This window comes from Bidens hawaiensis, unplaced genomic scaffold, assembly GCF_021521415.1.
Source record: "Bidens hawaiensis isolate Kalapana, Puna unplaced genomic scaffold, B.hawaiensis_p1.1 tig00000820_1, whole genome shotgun sequence".
In the NCBI taxonomy this organism is placed as follows: Eukaryota; Viridiplantae; Streptophyta; class Magnoliopsida; order Asterales; family Asteraceae; genus Bidens; species Bidens hawaiensis.
Genome location: NW_027491048.1, coordinates 4,619,827 through 4,637,999, shown reverse-complemented (window position 1 = coordinate 4,637,999; position 18,173 = coordinate 4,619,827). Strand labels below are relative to the sequence as shown.

General features: G+C 34.2%; 1 protein-coding gene across 1 annotated transcript; it reads right to left on the bottom strand.

The window, feature by feature from the left end:
• Positions 1-12,436: 12,436 nt before the first annotated feature.
• On the bottom strand, positions 12,437-16,462 carry LOC143542836 (sugar transporter ERD6-like 16). The gene is made up of 16 exons (XM_077035324.1): positions 16,130-16,462; positions 15,797-15,859; positions 15,612-15,701; positions 14,713-14,772; positions 14,540-14,605; positions 14,389-14,454; positions 14,220-14,295; positions 14,075-14,139; positions 13,893-13,985; positions 13,715-13,795; positions 13,559-13,643; positions 13,417-13,463; positions 13,283-13,345; positions 13,024-13,197; positions 12,835-12,949; positions 12,437-12,742 (listed from the first exon to the last, which is right to left on the bottom strand). The coding sequence occupies exons 1-16, from the start codon at positions 16,328-16,330 to the stop codon at positions 12,627-12,629; spliced, it is 1,461 nt and encodes a 486-aa protein (XP_076891439.1). The 5' UTR covers positions 16,331-16,462; the 3' UTR covers positions 12,437-12,626.
• Between the last annotated feature and the right edge of the window lie 1,711 nt (positions 16,463-18,173).

The window sequence follows — 18,173 nt, the reverse complement described above, 5'->3', positions numbered from 1 at the left end:
TTTATATATGCTATTAAAACAATAGAGTTTATGGACACATAACCTCTTTTTATTGGTCCAACCTTATTACTTCCATATATAACAACCATTTCTTTGATTTTCTACCCAATTAAATAATTCAAAAAAAAATTCAAATAATCAGGACTCATACTATTGGTTTAATTGAATATTTTCAAAAAATAACTTGCAATCTTAGAATTTTAATAATTATAATTCTAAATTAAATTCAATTAAAACAAAACACACGCGACCATTTTTTGATTTCTATAACTCATACCCGATTAGCTACACTAATACGGATATCATTCAATATTCATTCTCATCTACCTATACTATTAACACAATATTTTTTTTTGAACACTTGGCACATTCCTATTGCTTCATTGTTAGACTTTCCATATATGCTAAGTCATATCAGAATTTCTTGGTAATTAAATAATTCAAAACCAAATAATTATATTTTCTTGACGACCCTTCTCTTTTTATAACCCGGATCATCGATTCAAGTTATGTTAGCATTACCAAATGGTATAAAACTCATAATAGAAAATGTTTTAGTTTCCTCAAAATCAACAAAAATTTGTTGAGTTTCAAAAACATATATCATAATTAATATGATACTTAGTCAATGATTGTTGGTAATGAAAAATATTTGCATATCATTAGCAAAGATCATATTTAGGAAAAACTACAAATGCTCCGTTTTGGTTTACACTTTACACATATCAATGCGCCTCATGCACATATGGCAGTCAGGGAAAACTTTTGTGATCATGAGACATTTAATTTATGGCATGACAAATTAGGCTATATATGATATATAATGATGAAAATAATAATTGAAAACACTCACGGGCATCCATCGAGATATCAAAGGATTCCACAATCAGATAAGATTTCTTTGTGTACATCTTGTTCTCTTGGAAAATTAATTACGAGGCCTTCTCCTGTAATTTTTGAAAAGGAATCACCTATGTGTCACACCCCGACTTAGGGCATAGGCGTGTGACCAGTTGGTACCTATTTTGTAAATGTGTTAGAGTTTAACGGAAGTCTTTAATTTATAATAAAATTTTAATATACTTTTGAAATAACAATTTAATTAAAAACCTTTATTTATAATAATAAAATATTTAATTTATTTGGAAAGCTTCTAAGATAATAAATACCCGAGTATTTAATTTATAAACCTTGGTTAAATTTTATAAATCATATTTAAATATTGTTTATAATATTTTAATGATTTAAAATTGAGCCATCTCTACCTTGTGAGCGTCTATCTTCTTGAATGACACTAATTCCTTGTTACCTATACTAACTTTATTTCCTGAAATGTTAGGAAAAATACGTCAGCGATATGTTGGTGAATCGTTGACTCTAAAAACATTTTATATCTTTCTTTGACTGACAAGATAGTTTTCTTGAGCACACTCGGCAGAAACGTCTCTTATTTCTGGGATTGTGCCACTGTCATACACACACAATTACGATTCTCCGGGAACTGGCGCCTATTGGAGAACTATTATTATTATATTTAGTCTGCAGCCACGTAGCCTTGATTGATAGACTAGATTAATTATGTTTGGATCCAGACACATGTGTACTCTATATGAGTTGTTTTTATTTTCTATCTTGTATAAAATAGGGATCACGTAATCCCTTAAATCTTTATTTGACTGACTTTGTTTAAGATAAACAACCCGTTTATCTTCACTGATTGAAAAAGGTTTAACGTATTACCCTGTGATTATTTGTTCAAAATGATGTGGTGATCTCGTTTGAAAACCTTTATGAATGAATGATTGATTGACCTATAAGAAACATCTCTTATTTCTGGGATTGTGCCACTGCCATACACACACAATTACGATTCTCCGGGAACTGACGCCTATTGGAGAACTATTATTATGATATTTAGTCTGCAGCCACGTAGCCTTGATTGATAGACTAGATTAATTATGTTTGGATCCAGACACATGTGTACTCTATCTGAGTTGCTTTTATTTTCTATCTTGTATAAAATAGAGATCACGTAATCCCTTAAATCTTTATTTGACTGACTTTGTTTAAGATAAACCACCCGTTTATCTTCACTGATTGAAAAAGGTTTAACGTATTACCCTGTGATTATTTGTTCTAAATGATGTGGTGATCTCGTTTGAAAACCTTTATGAATGAATGATTGATTGACCTATAATAAGATAGGTTTATCTAAACACTCGGATCGTCTCTTAATCCGGCTACAGACCTTTAGTCTGGTTTTGATAGCTTTAAACCTTGATTAATCTTTTGTTTGAATAAAATATTTAGATCTAAAATATTTCCCTTTATTTGCTAATCCTGTGCTATGTTTCTTCTTCAAGAAGAAATGTCTATGACATGTTTCTTCTTCAAGAAAAAACTTTATTTGTCTATAACCTTTATTTACAAAATCTTATGTTTTTTATTTTGACTATATCCTCATGTATATTATCTTTCTTAGTTTAAAGAAAAATTATTTTATCTTAACCTTTATATATATAAATCTTTATCAAGGTCTACGCTATACTCCCGACTAGGGTCTTATCCATATAATAATAAAATAATAACTTAGGCAGAACCCCTATCTTGTGCGGGTATACGAAGTTTATATGCCTAACTTGTACGAGCAACACTTTTACTCTATGTCGCGCACTAAGACTTTAATTGGCGGAACTTCGAAGCTTTACACGCATTACGAGGTAGGCACGAACTTCGAGGTGTCGTCGGTATGTGGCACGGTTTATGAGGTGATGATTATCGGGTCGAGGCACGGAAACCGAGGTAGAGAGATGACTCATTATAACCAGAGAGTGCCACGTGTCACCCGGATGTGACACGCGTTGGTGTGTCATAACGGACCATCGCGTATAGCGATGGCCTTATGGTAGGACTCATCGAGTATCGCGATGGGCCCCTGAATACAATTTTTCATTTTTTATTCCTTGTCTTTTGGTAGTTTGTCACGTCCGGGTCTAACTCTCATTGTTCAAAAATACTAACACAAGCGGCTCGCGGCGATCCGAGCGTGCGAAGTGCAAAGTGCGCCATCAAAGCGCCACATTGCGTCCAACGCCCCTCGACGTTGCCATCGTCATCGCCATCGCCATCGTCCGAGCCCGAGCCCGTGCGAGTCGGGTGCTCCGCACCTTCTGCTAGGACCACTTGGTGCATGCTTGGCATAAAAGAATATTACTATGGAAACTTTCATCCTTATAAAGTGCTTCCATTTCTTTGCCACTTTCCATATGAGATGGATTCTATCTTTCTTATTTATACCTATGTGGAATGCTTCCACTTTCTTACATCTTTCCATGTGGTATGGTGTTTCCTTTTTCCAAATCCTTAACATGAGATGACTTTTTTTATTGAATACTAGTTTGAGGCCCGTATATTACTCGGGTAATTGTTGTAAATTTTAAACTTTGACCATTAAGTGAAATACAGTCAACAAATTGATCATATATTGCTAATACAATTACAATTAAATTAAAATTACAGAAATTACATAACTAAGATTACACAAATATGTTACAAATAGGTAAAAACTTCATTTTACACTACATTTGTGATTGTATTAGCAAGTATACATTGTTTATCAAAAATTAAAAATCTTTAGTTCATGTCTGCTTGTAACTCTTAACAAAGTAACATATAGGCCTGCTTATAACTCTTGACATAGCCATATATAGTTGTCCGTGTGACAAAAAATAGTTATCCAAGTACATACCAACTCTAGATGAATGATAATACATATCCATGATACTAATAAAAAAATATTCATACACATAAAATATCATAGCTTTAAATCAATTAATATGATGTCATTTGAGAAAATCTGTTCATGTTTATCCAAAAAAATATATGATTATCCCAAAAACTATTACTTGAACTTTGGTGATATAATCATCCTTAAAATCTTTACAATTTGAAATTGATTGATCATGATAAATTTGTTGTCATTAATATTCTGTGTATGGCAAATTTATAACTGACTTTATATTTTACAATTAAAAATTGTATAATCAAGCAACATAAAAACCAAAAATTTAAATATAACAAAGATTTGTTTATTTCATACGAATGTAATTGCCAGGAAAATAAAAAATGCATACTAACATTAAAATCATGTTCAAATAATAATGATTATTCTGAGTTAGAAGAATATTAGAAGATTTAAAGTTGCATAAAGTGAAGGTAGTGATTCTTATTTATAATCGTTGAAAGTAGGGCTGTCACTTTTACCTGTAACATGAAACCCAACCCAAGAAAACCCGTACCTGAACCCAAAATAACCGGAACTGAGAAACTCGAACCCAAGAAAATACTAACCCGAACCTGAACCGAAGTAATTCGGGTTGATTCTTGGGTCCGAATTCTAGGTTTCGGGTTTAGTCCAAGTCGATTGTTCTCATTCCACATATTATGAATATAATGTTTGTTGTTATTATTATGAATATAAACCATAATAAACACTTTAATTAACACTTCAAAATTTACTAATCGTCTATTGTCAATCCATATGGAGAATACTTATTATATGCAGTAATGGATTTACTTGGAATACTAAACCTAGACAAAATGGCAAAAGACATCCTTTATGTTTACACGGTTTTTCAATGGACGTTCTTTGGCAAATTTAATGACATAAAACATCCTTTATGCTTAAAACTCTATCACGTTACGTCCTTTGACACTAACCCAGTTAAGTATTTCCGTTAAATTTGGTCATGTGCAATGCACATGAGGGTATATTTGTAAATTTACAATTAATTTAATAATCAAAACTATATTGTAAAAACATATAAAACATAATCACCACAAACTCACATTCTCTCTCTCAACAACCACCATCACCAAACAACCACTACCTGCTGTAACCACCGCCTGCCGTAACCACCACCACCTATCGTAATCACCACCTGACGTAAAAACCACCACCTGCTGTAACCACCACCTTCCGTAACCACCACCTGTCGTAAACACCACCTACCGGTCCCGTCGACGCCCTCATTACACCACCCTCATCTACGCCTTGATCGCCGCCGTCCTCCTCCTCCTCTCCGTCTCCATCCACTACCTCCGCCTGACCTCCGTTATATAAACTAAAAATCTCTCTCCCCTAAACACAATCTCCATCTCTAACTCTCTTATCCTAAATCACGACTGCCAGGCACCCCCCCCCCCCCCAACACACACACACCACTAATCACCATCGTCCCCGGCAGACTCTCCAGCATCGTCGGCTCTCCACCAACGCCAACGCCATCCTTCTTCTTCCGATTTTATGCAACATCAAGTTGAGTAAAACATCATACGACACTCATTCGATACCCAAACCACCAAAATCAACCACTCACCAATCAATCAAAGATATTGTAAATATTGCCGCATAGAAGCCCCTTCCTGACCAATCAACTTCAACGGTTTATTACCCCTAAATCAAACAACCACCGGCTAAGAGCGTCCATCGTTGTGCCAGACAAAGCTTGAAAGGGTTCAGATCTAGAAAACACAAAGTGGCCGGAAGGGAAGAAGCAGCCGGAACTAGTTTGTTGGTGACTGGTGGGTGGTTTCGGTTCTAAGCGGGGGTGGGGTGCGGTGGCAGGGGGTCCGCTATCCTAGTGGTGTAGAGACAAAAGGATAAGAGAGAGGGATAATTAGGTGATTCCGGCGACGGTGGCTATGATGTTGGATGTAACATTCGTTACTTTTCAAACCCGAAAATCCGACCCGTTTTAAATTTTCGGTTTTTATTTATAATATGTATAAAAACATATTATAATATCCAACTCCATAATAAAATATACATTCTACATTTCTAATCCCCGATGTGACACCCAACATTTTCAGCTAAATCATGTTGACTGTGTCAGTAAACCCAGTTAGTTCTGTTAACTAAGTTAATGAACTCCCATGCATATAGTGTCATGTATGCATACATTGAGTCAGTGGTGTCGTTGGTGATCTAAGTGAGAGTAACTAGTTATTGATAACTAGAATAATAAACTTGTCACACATGTTATTATATATGATAGGTTATAATAAATTTGTCACACATGATATGTTACATGTATTATATATGGTGGGTGAAATTGTGTTACATGCTATATGATTAGTTGTTGTATACTTATATGCTGTAGGTGAAGTGAATGATTAAAATAACATAACCTATGATATATTACATGACAAGTAACAAAAAGACTAGTACACAACATATGGTTACTAGAAAATGTTTATAATATAATGTAACATGTCACATGTAATAAAAACTGACATAACCTAAAGTTTAATAAAATTAATTATGTCTTAATGATTGTGTTAATGATGAGTAAATAACAATTAAGTTTATAACTTTTCTTTTTCTTCCTTTTGTTCGTCCATATCACATCACACACACATACATTTTATTTTTCTAAAACAGTCTCAATATATCATAATCAAGTTGGGTGATTCTTAGAACAAATAGTGATATAGCATTGATTAAGCAAGTAAGTAAGCATGGTTAATATATATTTTGTTTACGTTTCTTTGATTTGGGATTGTGAGATTGAGTATCCAAACACATGTAACCATAAGAAATAAAAAGATGATCAAGTTGATGGTTTTAAAAGAAATTGTGTGTCTTGTCATAAAAGAAAATATGAAAACCCTTTGTACATAAATATTATTTTATAAATCAGTAAAATAATGAAATACATGAGATTTGGTTATAAAAAAAAGGTTCCTTGATGATTAAAGATCATAAGGATATAAGAATCATGATTTTTGTGACTTTTGGTTTGAATCTTCTTGTTGACAGATTCTGTGTTTTAGATTGTAGATTGTATAACTTGATGATACGTTGGTGTTTATGAGTGATTTGTGATACTATTATTAAGTACTTTGAATCTAGTTTTCAAAAAGTCAAGAATCATAATTTTTGGACTTTGTTTGACTAGTTTTTATTAATTCAAAATCGGGTTGCAATCCTGATTGAAAGAGAAATTTTATGTGTTGTGTTGTAAATTGTATAACATGAGATTGAAAATAGATATGGGTGTTATTCCACTTCTGGAATGCTATAAATTGAATTAGGAATCCAATCCAATTGTTCTTGCATCAATTGGACATATAAGGAATTTTTAGCAAATATTTACATTCCGTTGTGCTGATAAGGTAGCTGAAAATAGGTTGCTGTAGTGTATGAATTTTTATGATGTTTGTGAGTGTTGAAAATATACAAGAAACTTTTATGTTGTTCCTAATACTTGAAAGTATCTGTGAGAATTATTTGGTAAATTATTTGCATGTTTCGGCTGTTAGAAAAATAGGTTTTGGTGACTTAAAACCTGTCCAAATTTATCTAGGGTGTTGTTTGGTAAAAATAGTTGTAGTTTTGTACAAAGATTGTTGTGTTATATTGGAATTTGACTTTATTGGTCAACTTGAAATTATTTGACTAAATGTTTGGTCTTACTTATGAGAAATGAAATTGGTAAAAGTGTGACTTAGTCATAGGGTTGCATGAAAAATGATTAACTGCAAATTACATGATCGATTGTTAGGTTGCGACTATGAATATCTTATGATTATTTTAAGTCTAGATAATTGGTCAAAAGCCACCAACGGGTTGTCGGTCAACATTTAGGGTCAACGGTCAATATTTTGGTCGTTGGTCAACATTTAGGGTCAGCGTCAATATTTTGGTCAATGGTCAATATTTTTAGTCAATAGTCAACAACATGGACCTTTTGGTCAAAAGTCAGCGAAAGTCAAACTTTGGTCAGACTTTTAATAATATGTGGGATTGTTTGGATACTAAGGATTCTAGGAATCGCTTAGAAAATACTTATAGTGCTTTTATGAATATCTACATTTTATAAGTAGTAACTTAATATTAATTTTTATGCTTTTAATTCTAGTTCGTGACGTTCAATTGTTTCGATTTCATTTACGTACTTTTCGTTTTATTTCAAGTTTGTCTTCAACATCAAGGTGAGTTTCTCACAGCCCCTTTTTACTCTTTTACTACTTTTAGGGGTAACATATATATCCTATCCAAATTACAATTTCGTTTATTCATTATTTACAAACTACAATTCGCTAAATGGACTTGTGTGTTTACTTGTTACTTGCTCAAAATTACTTGCACATGGATTACTTCAATATAGTATGATCATACGCCCCCCTTTGCACTCAATACATTTGTTGTTATGATTGAAAAATGACCTCATTATCCGAGTATGTTGGTGCACAATCCCAACTGGAAAGGACCTTACTTGCGCTTATCTGAGTACGCTGGTGCACAATCCCATTTGAAAAGGATCTTACTTGCTCATTTACGCTTATGCATGGAATTTTATGATTTTTATGTACGTATATAAAAACTTGTGTGAACTCACCAACTATTCATTTAGTTGACTTTATTTTATATATATGTTACAGGTACAATTATTAGAGAATGAAACGGAGAAGACACTAGAAACTTAGGTTATATTAATAAATGGACAAGTTGTTAATTGTTATTGTATTTTCCTTGGTATTTCTCTTACTTTCAAACTTGTGTACTTGTTGTTAAATCAATTAATGGTATTATTGTCACTTAATAGTGTCACATGTGTTTTGAGCAATCTGTACGTCGCACCCGAGTGTATTCCGCTTTAGCCAGGGTGTTACATTGGATATGAAAGATGGTAGTGGTGGTGGCCTTGAACTGGAAAATAATGGCTGGGAGTGTGGTGTGTGTGTATGTGAGAGAGAGAGAGAGAGAGTGTGTGTGTGTGTGTGTGTTATTTATGGGGTAGAAGATGGGTGAAAAAAGAATTTTTTTTAAAGCCCAAAATTTAAGTCAATTACACAAATAACCCTGAGGGGGTAAAAAGACTAAATTGCCCTCACATGAGGTGCACATGACTGGATTTAATGAGAAAAACTAACCCTCGTTAGTGAAAAGGACGAACCGTGCAACGTTTTTTGAACATAAAGGATGTTTTATGTCATTAAGTTTGCCAAAGGACATCCACTGAAAAATCGTGTAAACATAAAGGACGTCTTTTGCCATTTTGTCTATGTCATATATTGAAATGACTTAAAAGATAAGGACCATATATGAAAATTGGATGAAAAAAAGGTGAGAAGGGCTATGGTATTTCCAAGTGGCAAAAATGGTAGCAGTGTTTTGAAACCCGGCCCGACCCTATACTGGTGGGAGACGGTTGAGCAGAGGAAGGGTCAGGAAGAGGTTAAGGCGATGATATGGAATGATCTAAAGGAGTTGGTGATGAAGAGGTTCTGCGCTGATACCGAAGTTGAAAGAGTGGAGATGAAGTTTCTGAACTTGAAAGCAGGAAAGATGACACAACGGGAGTATACTACTGAATTCAACCGCATGTCTAGGTTGGTACCTGACACGGTGAACACCGAAGCTAAGAGGATCAAGTGTTACGTGAGAGGACTTCCGCGGAATGTTCGCACTTTGGTTAAGGCTAGTAAGCCCGCAACATTTGACTCGGCCGTAGAATTCGCCGATATGGTTTATGAGGACCTTGCCATCTGTGAAGAGGAGAAGACGGAACCGAAGAAAAAGAACCCAACCCCAGAACCAAATGAAGCCAATGAGGTGGATCCACGTAAGAAGAAGGCAAGGCAGGAGGAGTTCACCGCTTGTGAAAAATGTGGGAAGAGACACCTGGGAGAGTGCAGAATAGGATTAGGTGTTTGCTACAGGTGTGGAAGAGCAGGACATTCCTCTTGGGAGTGCAAGGATCATCATAGGTGTCACAACTGTGGAGGGCGTGGAAACCTAGAAAGGGATTGCAGGAAGCCAAAGGAAGGACATGAAGCAGAGAAGAATGCTTGAGGTTTAACAGTTTCCTCCGTACGCTTAGAAAAGACCGTTCAAGAAGGCTAGATGCTAGCCATAAGTATTAAATCTATGTGTAACTTATTGATGACTCGATGCGTGTTGTTTTATGTTGAAGTTTAGACTGGTGTTTATTAATTATGGTATGAATTTTCTTGAATGCATGTTAGTCATGATAAATTGTGTGTTGTGATAAAGTGTCGTCTTAGGCATTAGCGTTAACATGATATAGGACAAAGCCCCTTGAAGATCGAGACGAGACTTGGTACATCGAGGGCCTCAATGACAAGCTACCTTAATGGCTAAAACACATGAACATCACTCGACGACTACAATTCAGGAGTAAGAATGATAACCCAGAAAGCAAAGATGATTAGGAAGTGTTCCTTTCACAAGGAATAAGCTAGGTTTCGGGGACGAAACCTCTTTAAGGAGGGAAGACTTATAACATCCCGAAATTTCCAAGAATAATATTTAATGTATTATTCGTTAATGATGGAAAAGTTTACTAGAATTGGTAGAGAAATGATGACGTAATAATAAGATGGTTCAAGTAGGCTAAGTAGATGGATTTGGTTATGGACCAAAAAGGAAAGATGGGCCTTAGGTCCATGGGCTTAAGGGAGTATAAATACCCCTTAAACCCTAATCCTTTCCATTATTATCTATCACTACACCATAGCCTACACCTTGAGAAACACATACAAACACCATCCTTTAACCTGAGCCAAGATCCAAAGGTGAAAACCCGAACCCGTTGATGCTAGATCATTGTGACGAACCAAAACAACATAAAGACTAGACCGTGTTCGTTGAACCGACTCGTGTAAGGTACGTTTATGTTTAGAAATCGTTCATTTAGACTCGAATTCGTTTGGAAATCTCAGATCTGATCTAGTATGATAAAAACGAATCCAACGAATCTAAACTTACTGAAATTGATTAGCGCTTGATAGGTTAATTGTTAACCTAAATAAACCCGTACTATATATGCTTATCGCACCCTACAAACATGAATATTTGGATGATTGGACCCTTGGGGTTTGTAGGCGCTGCATAGACGATTCCCACGGTACCTAAATCATGCTATTTCGTTAAGAAATGAAGATTTAATTGAAGATCTGAGATAGATTGACTGTTTATGTTCTTATCAATTTTGACTTTGACCTCTGAGTCAAAGTCTGGATAAGAACATAGATGATTCGTTGTGATTGACCAATTCGTTACGCGTTCATAACGAATGGGACCCAATTCGTGAGACTTGATAACGAATGAGCTCTTATTTCGTTATCTATCCATTCGTTAGATAAGATAATGAATCTGGTAATTCGTTATATGCTCATTCGCTATGCTAAGGTAACGAATCAGATGATGTTCAGATAACGAATTAGCATAACGAATCAAGTAACGAATCAGGTGATTTGTTACTTGCTAATTCGTTATGTGAGGATAACGAACCAGACGGCGAATCAAGTTGTGATGAGATAACGAACCAGAATAGCGAATTAGACCACGAATCAGGCTTAATTCGTTATAGAGAATGAGTTAGCAAATTAGATAATAATTTGTAATCCTAATGGAATAGCGAATTAACCCCAGCCAGGGGCTCTGCCCCTTGGACCCCGCTAGGGGCTGCCGCCCCTAGAACCCCGCTGCCCTCGGACCCCCGTTCGTTGAGGGTTATAATTAGACTACAAGTACGATATGGAAAATGCTAGTTGATTGAAACGCGTAATCGTTATACAGTTTGCAGTGCCAGCTAAAGAAAGGATTTACTAATACCGGTGAACGTAGCAATACATGTAAGGATGATTGCTTGTTGATACGTGAACGATCTTCGGATATTGCATGTATTGCCAAGAATAGTGATTGTCTCCTTATATGGATATTAAAAAATAAATTATGTATATGGTTTCCTCTACGGATAATATATATAGTGTTCCTTTAATGGAAAGTACAGTGTTTCTTTAATGGAAAGCATAGTGTTCCTTTAATGGAAAGCATAATGTTCCTTCTATGGAAATATATAGTATGCTCCTTCTATGGAATTATATAGGATGTTCCTTCTATGGAAGTATACAGAGTGTCCTTCTATGGATAATTTATACAGAGTGTCCTTCTATGGAAAATATATAGCATGGGCTTTAGCCATGATTCTTTTAATAGATATTATGTGACGTTCCTCTTATGGATATTTATACAAGGTTAAGATACATATGTATGTATGTATGATATGTGTATGTATTGGATGTCACCTGATTAACTAGAACTCACTCAGCGTAGCTGACTTTTAGTATGCACGCAGGTAAATAGGTATAACAAGCTAGCATGAGGATGGCTCATGGCATGGATTGAACGGCTGACATCTGAAGATGGAAGAAATGATGTTTTAATATGACGATTTATGTTATGGTTTTAAAAAAAAGATCAAATGTTTTGTAACGAATGATTGAAGTTAACGTTTCCGCGAAGGTTTTATTGATTTGTAGAACTGTGTTTATGAGTAAATCCAACGACCAAATGTAGGGCACAGGTAACGGGGCCTTACAATTCAATGCCCAAAAAGAGAAACTCGGTAAAAAGGTAATGCAATAATACACATAAATTTTATACAAAAATAAAAAAAATGAGATAGATTACTACATTAACTAGACAATCAAAACTAGTGCACTAACTACAAATCGCCACATTACAATATTAATAATAAATCTACCTACGACGACTACAACCTTTTTATCTCAACACAACAAATCATATGCAACCATTACTTGTTTATAGACGCTTGAATTTCTTCTAAGCTTTTTCCTTTTGTCTCGGGCACTAGTTTTGCTACATAGATAATTGTAAGAACAGAAAAACCCGAAAACAACCAAAATGTACCTACTTTAAAACAAAACAAATCAGTCTCATTTAGATCAAGAATATAAAACAAGATTAGTTAGTAAACCGAAAGATTGATAAGTAATTAGTACCGGCAGGACTCCAGTTAATGAGAAAATTAAAACTATATGAAACCACCCACGCGCCAAACCAGTTCACTAGCACGGCTACACTTCCCGCAGCACCTTTTATGTGCAATGGGAATATCTGTAAACCACAAGGAACATGTTAACCAGACTGTTGTGATGTGGTTAAGTAGTTAACCACTAAACAATGGTTACCTCGGACATGATTAAACAAGGCACAGCTCCCATCCCGATTGAAAACGATGCTATGAATATTAGAACACCAGAAACCGCAAGAAGCGGGACCCACTCAAGGAAGATAGCTTGACTCTTGAAGAAAAATGAAGTTCCAGCAAGAAAACAACCAAGAAATGTCCCGGATGAAGATACCTTAATAAAAGGAGAACAAAAACAGTAATTAGTATTCATGAAAAACGCGTTCTGCGTGGACTATTTGAAAGTCAAAGGGACATACCAGAAGGAGAGCCCTTCTTCCTGACTTGTCCATTAATACCACACCGAGCATCGTTACAGGAATCTGTATTTAACAATGACAGTGTTAACGAGACGTATATGAATTGAACGTATATTGGTTTGAATCTGACAAACCTGAATTAAGGCATAAGCAACAGTTCCGGCTTTACCTGATGCAAGTCCTGAGTGTGACAGTTTTCGAGTTAGTTAACTAATAATCTATGCATAAAAAGTTATAAAACCTGAATTTGCTTATAAAACAAATAAGAAGGCGTACCGGCAGTCTGAAAGGTTTCACTTGCATAGAATCCGATTCCATTGATTCCTCCAGATTGTTGACATACCATTAATCCAACAGCAATCTAAAACACTTGCGTGTGTCAATATTTTTAATTTTTATCCAAAAAGTAAAGGAAAATCGTCGTTTGCTTACAATAACTGCTTTGATATATTTGGCATCGATTAGATCCGACAGTCTAACTTTAGGAAGACTTTGAAAGGTAAATATAGTCTCCTATACAACATAAAAACAGTTAGCCACTTCTGGTACTTTTTAAAAAATAAACAGAAAAAACATTGTAAAAACATAACAACAAAAGTGAGTAACATACATGTATCTCATCAGCTTCAGCATAAATATTTGCTTTCGCACCACGAAGCTTGCGTAAAGAATCTTGGAATTCGGCCTCACATCCAACCTTAGCCTGAAACAAAAACATCGATATAATGTTATTATGTCTTACGCAATAATTCATTAAAACATCTTATTTCTCTTGAAGTTTCTAAAATGTACCAGCCATCTAGGGGACTCGGGAATGAACAGCAGGCCAACAAGCAGAAGAATGCAGGGGACGAGTCCTGCGAATTAATAAACATTAAGTTTTTGGACTTATCATAAGAACATTGTTTGTTTTTTAAATTTTAGAATCTCTACATACCGGTTAATGCTAATGTTCTCCATGAAACAACAGTTCCCAACAAGAATGATATAGACGAACCGGTAACAATCATGAGCTGCAAAAATTAACATAGAAATGATCTCTTTTTTATATTGAAAACTATTTTGTATTTGTCAAATATAAACATTCTTTCAATTTAGAATCTAACCTGATTGAGAGCAGTGAGCCCTCCGCGCAGATTTTTTGGAGCTATTTCAGCAATATATATTGGAACCTATTTATAAATTCCAATATAAACATTCTTGCAAATTGTAGACATATAATCATCAAGTGTACGTGATACAGTATTGGCCATTTACCACAAAAGAGAAAATCCCTATGCCAAATCCGGTGGAAAACCGACCCGTATCAAGTAAAATAGACCCCTAAATGAAGCATTATATCACCAAAAGTTAAGTTATAAACATGACAAAACAAAAAAATATGTGGAATTGTTGTTATGTCATAAAATAGCAAATAGTTTGTAATTTACCATTGAGGAAAAGATTGCAAGCCATCCTGCCATACAGAAAACAGCTGATAACGCCATAGCCTGTTTTCCAATAATAAAATATAAAACAGAATCAAGAGATTGTTCTTCTTGTAGGTATTTTTGTACAATAGAAACACATGTTTATGACAGTATAACCAGAAATTAAAAAGGTTGTTTCTGTCTTTCTCTCTTTATTATAATGCAATATGCATGCATGCTTATGAATGATGGTCATACACTTATGACTCATCCACATGCTTAATAATTTAAGGCTATTGTCAATTGTTGAAAGGCTATAATATAATAAAATTAGTATTTTTTTAACTTTGCTGTCACTTAACAACAAATAAAATATAAACTTCCTAAACACATGTGTCAAAGAATTGGGCTATCCTAGTATTTTCAAATAAAGTTTAGGAATAATATATTTGCTCGTCACACAAGTTTTAATATTAAATTAAAAAGATCTTGTTAGATTATGAAAAAGAAAAAATAAATAAATAATAGGAAGCAACATCTCTAAGTATTTTGAGCATGTTTCATTTTGTTTATTGGAAATGATATTAATAAAAACAAATTAACATATTCATACTTATGATATGTGACCTAAAAATTACATGTGTAGATATTTACAGTCCAAAACAATAAAATTGATGAAAACTTTATATTTCTTTGTAGACTTGTACCGTACAATATAACAATACGCGTTATATAGTACCATACAACTATTTACTGCAAAACGAGACAAAGAGGAGACGTAAAAAGTGAGACAGCAAATGCCAGCTCGTATTTTAGATCCTTGTCCCACCATACAACTTTTTTCTATCTTTTTTCTTAGCCACCCAAAAGTAGATAGAGAAAAAGTTAAAAAAGTAAACAAAAATTAACAAATCTCATACCCCTTTTCGACCAATTGTGTCTGCAATATTACCGCTCATTATTGCACCAATCATGGCACCAATAGTTACTATTGAACCAAATAGAGAATACTGCAAAAAATAATGTTACATTCATATCACAATCTAACCAATCACAAAACACTAGAAACAACAAAGAACATATATGTATGTATGATAAAACCAACCTCTGCAACAGATAAGTTCAAATCAATGCTGATATCAGTTTGAACAGGAGCTGAATATCCCACCTGCAAAACACTTACCAATTAGAGACAGCCACCTTACTTTTAACCAAATCCAATTAAAAAAAAAAAAAAAAAACTACCCAAATTAGTAGTGCACATATGGATATCCTTTCTTAAATTTTTTAAATCAAATTTGCAAAAAGTAATATATTTTTTTTTTATTTTTGGAAATAGTACAAACTACAAACATAAACACGTTCAACGTTCGAAAAACACCATGGACCAATACCGAGTACCCGAATTAACAAAATAAATATTAACAGTTTAACTTACACAGGATCCGAACTCCAACGAGCCACAAACCGCAACAGCAGTGCTTACAAGAACCATCGAAATCGAATAATTCTGTTCAACTTCTTCTTCTTTACACTCATCATCAACTTTCTTCAAACCATCATCAAGAAGCGGGTCAATCAAATCTTCGAGCCCCTTGTTATCACCTTTCTCGATATCCCTGTGCTCCGTAATCGCCATGGATTAATTAAAAAATACGACACAACACAGATGAATGAGATATGTTGGTGTGATTAGTTGAGTTCGCCCCAGTGGGGGAACATGATATTTATTTATGGGATATTAAGATGCAATAATGATTAGATGAGAGATAGATACATGGGAGATGATGAGTGTATATATAGATATAGAGGGTGCATGAGAGAGTGAAGAAGAAGATGAAGATATATATTCCACGTGGGATGAAGCTGTATCTGACGTGGATTTACGTGTACGCCCGCCTCCAGCCAGTGACGATGATGTTGACCTTTGTCACTTGAATGTTGGATTTTTCTTGCCATCATCATTTCTCGACCTCTCTATTACTTTTTTAATAAATTAATATATATTTTATATTTAGAAAGTTCATAATATGTTTTTATAGGGAGACAAACAACAATTATTTTGACTGGGTTACTTGAGTTTGGATTGATAAAAAGTTTGAAATAAGTCGGGTTTTTTTTAGTTTTCAGCAAAGGTCAAGCCTTAAAATAAAACGCATTTAGTTGTTGAGTTATAACTCAAGCCTTGTATTAGAAGTTGTTTGGGCTCGTCGATCCTTATTTAACACTCGTTGTGTAATTTTTGTTAGAGAATATTATAGAATATATTATTAAATTTTGATCATTATGTCATTACCATAATTTGAAGATTGTGTGAAATTGTATTTAATTATGTTTCCTTGTATTTTTATCTTATTTGTATTTCTATATATAGTTTATGATAATACATAATACCTTAAGGGGTTTTCATTATTTTTAAATTTTAAGTTTACCTATTTTGGACTTCTATCTATTAAATTAACACATCACAGTGGAGCTCGAGCCGACCTTTAGCTCGTTTAAGGTACTAAACGAGCTCAAGCTGAGCTTAGTCTTGTTTAGGGTTTTTCTCAAAAGAAAAGTATATAAACTAATTAATAAATGATAAACGAGCTAAGCTCGAGCTTTGAAAAAAAAGCTCGAAACAAGCCGAGCTAGAGCCTTCGTAAGTCAGAACAAGTCGAGCTTGAGCTCAACTCAACTTATTTACATCCCAATCCAAAACCTCCAAAACCACGACGATAATTTATTTGTGAGTAATGTTTTGAATGTAATATATAAAATAATTATGTAACTGACTTTCTCTATATTTAAAAGTACTTGTTATCCACTATATATAAACCGACTAGAGTGGTGCTCACAAGTAGGGGTGTTCATCGAATCGGATAACGGATTATTCGGGTTATTCGGATTTGAGAATTTTTGGATTCTATCCGAAATCCGATCCGAATTAGAAAAATTCATGTCCGATCCGAATCTATCCGAATTCAATTCAGATCGGATTCAGATAATATCCGAAAAATCCGAAATTATCCAAATAATCCGAAATAAGCCTAAAATATTTTTCTATTTTTTGTTCATAGCATCTAATAGTTTAGAATCACAATAAACATACAAACCGGAAAATACGAACTACTCCTAACACGAATTTAAAGTTTAAACTTCAAATAATAGTCTAAATATACCAAACCAAAAAATATCACTAAAAACATGTTTTTTATTCGGATTAAACGGATATCCGAATAATCCGAAAATCCAAATTTTTTAAAATTCCATATCCGAATCCGATCCGAATATCCGAATAAGAATTTGGATCGGTTTATTTGGGTTTCAGTTTCAGTTTGAATTTCGGTTTTATTCGGATTTCTTGAACACCCCTACTCACAAGATTCAACTTCAACTAAGAACATACACCCATTAATCATGTAACATGTTAAATTTCTTTTAACCGGAAAAAAGTAAGGCAATACTATAATTAAATTAAAGAGAATAATTAAAATGCT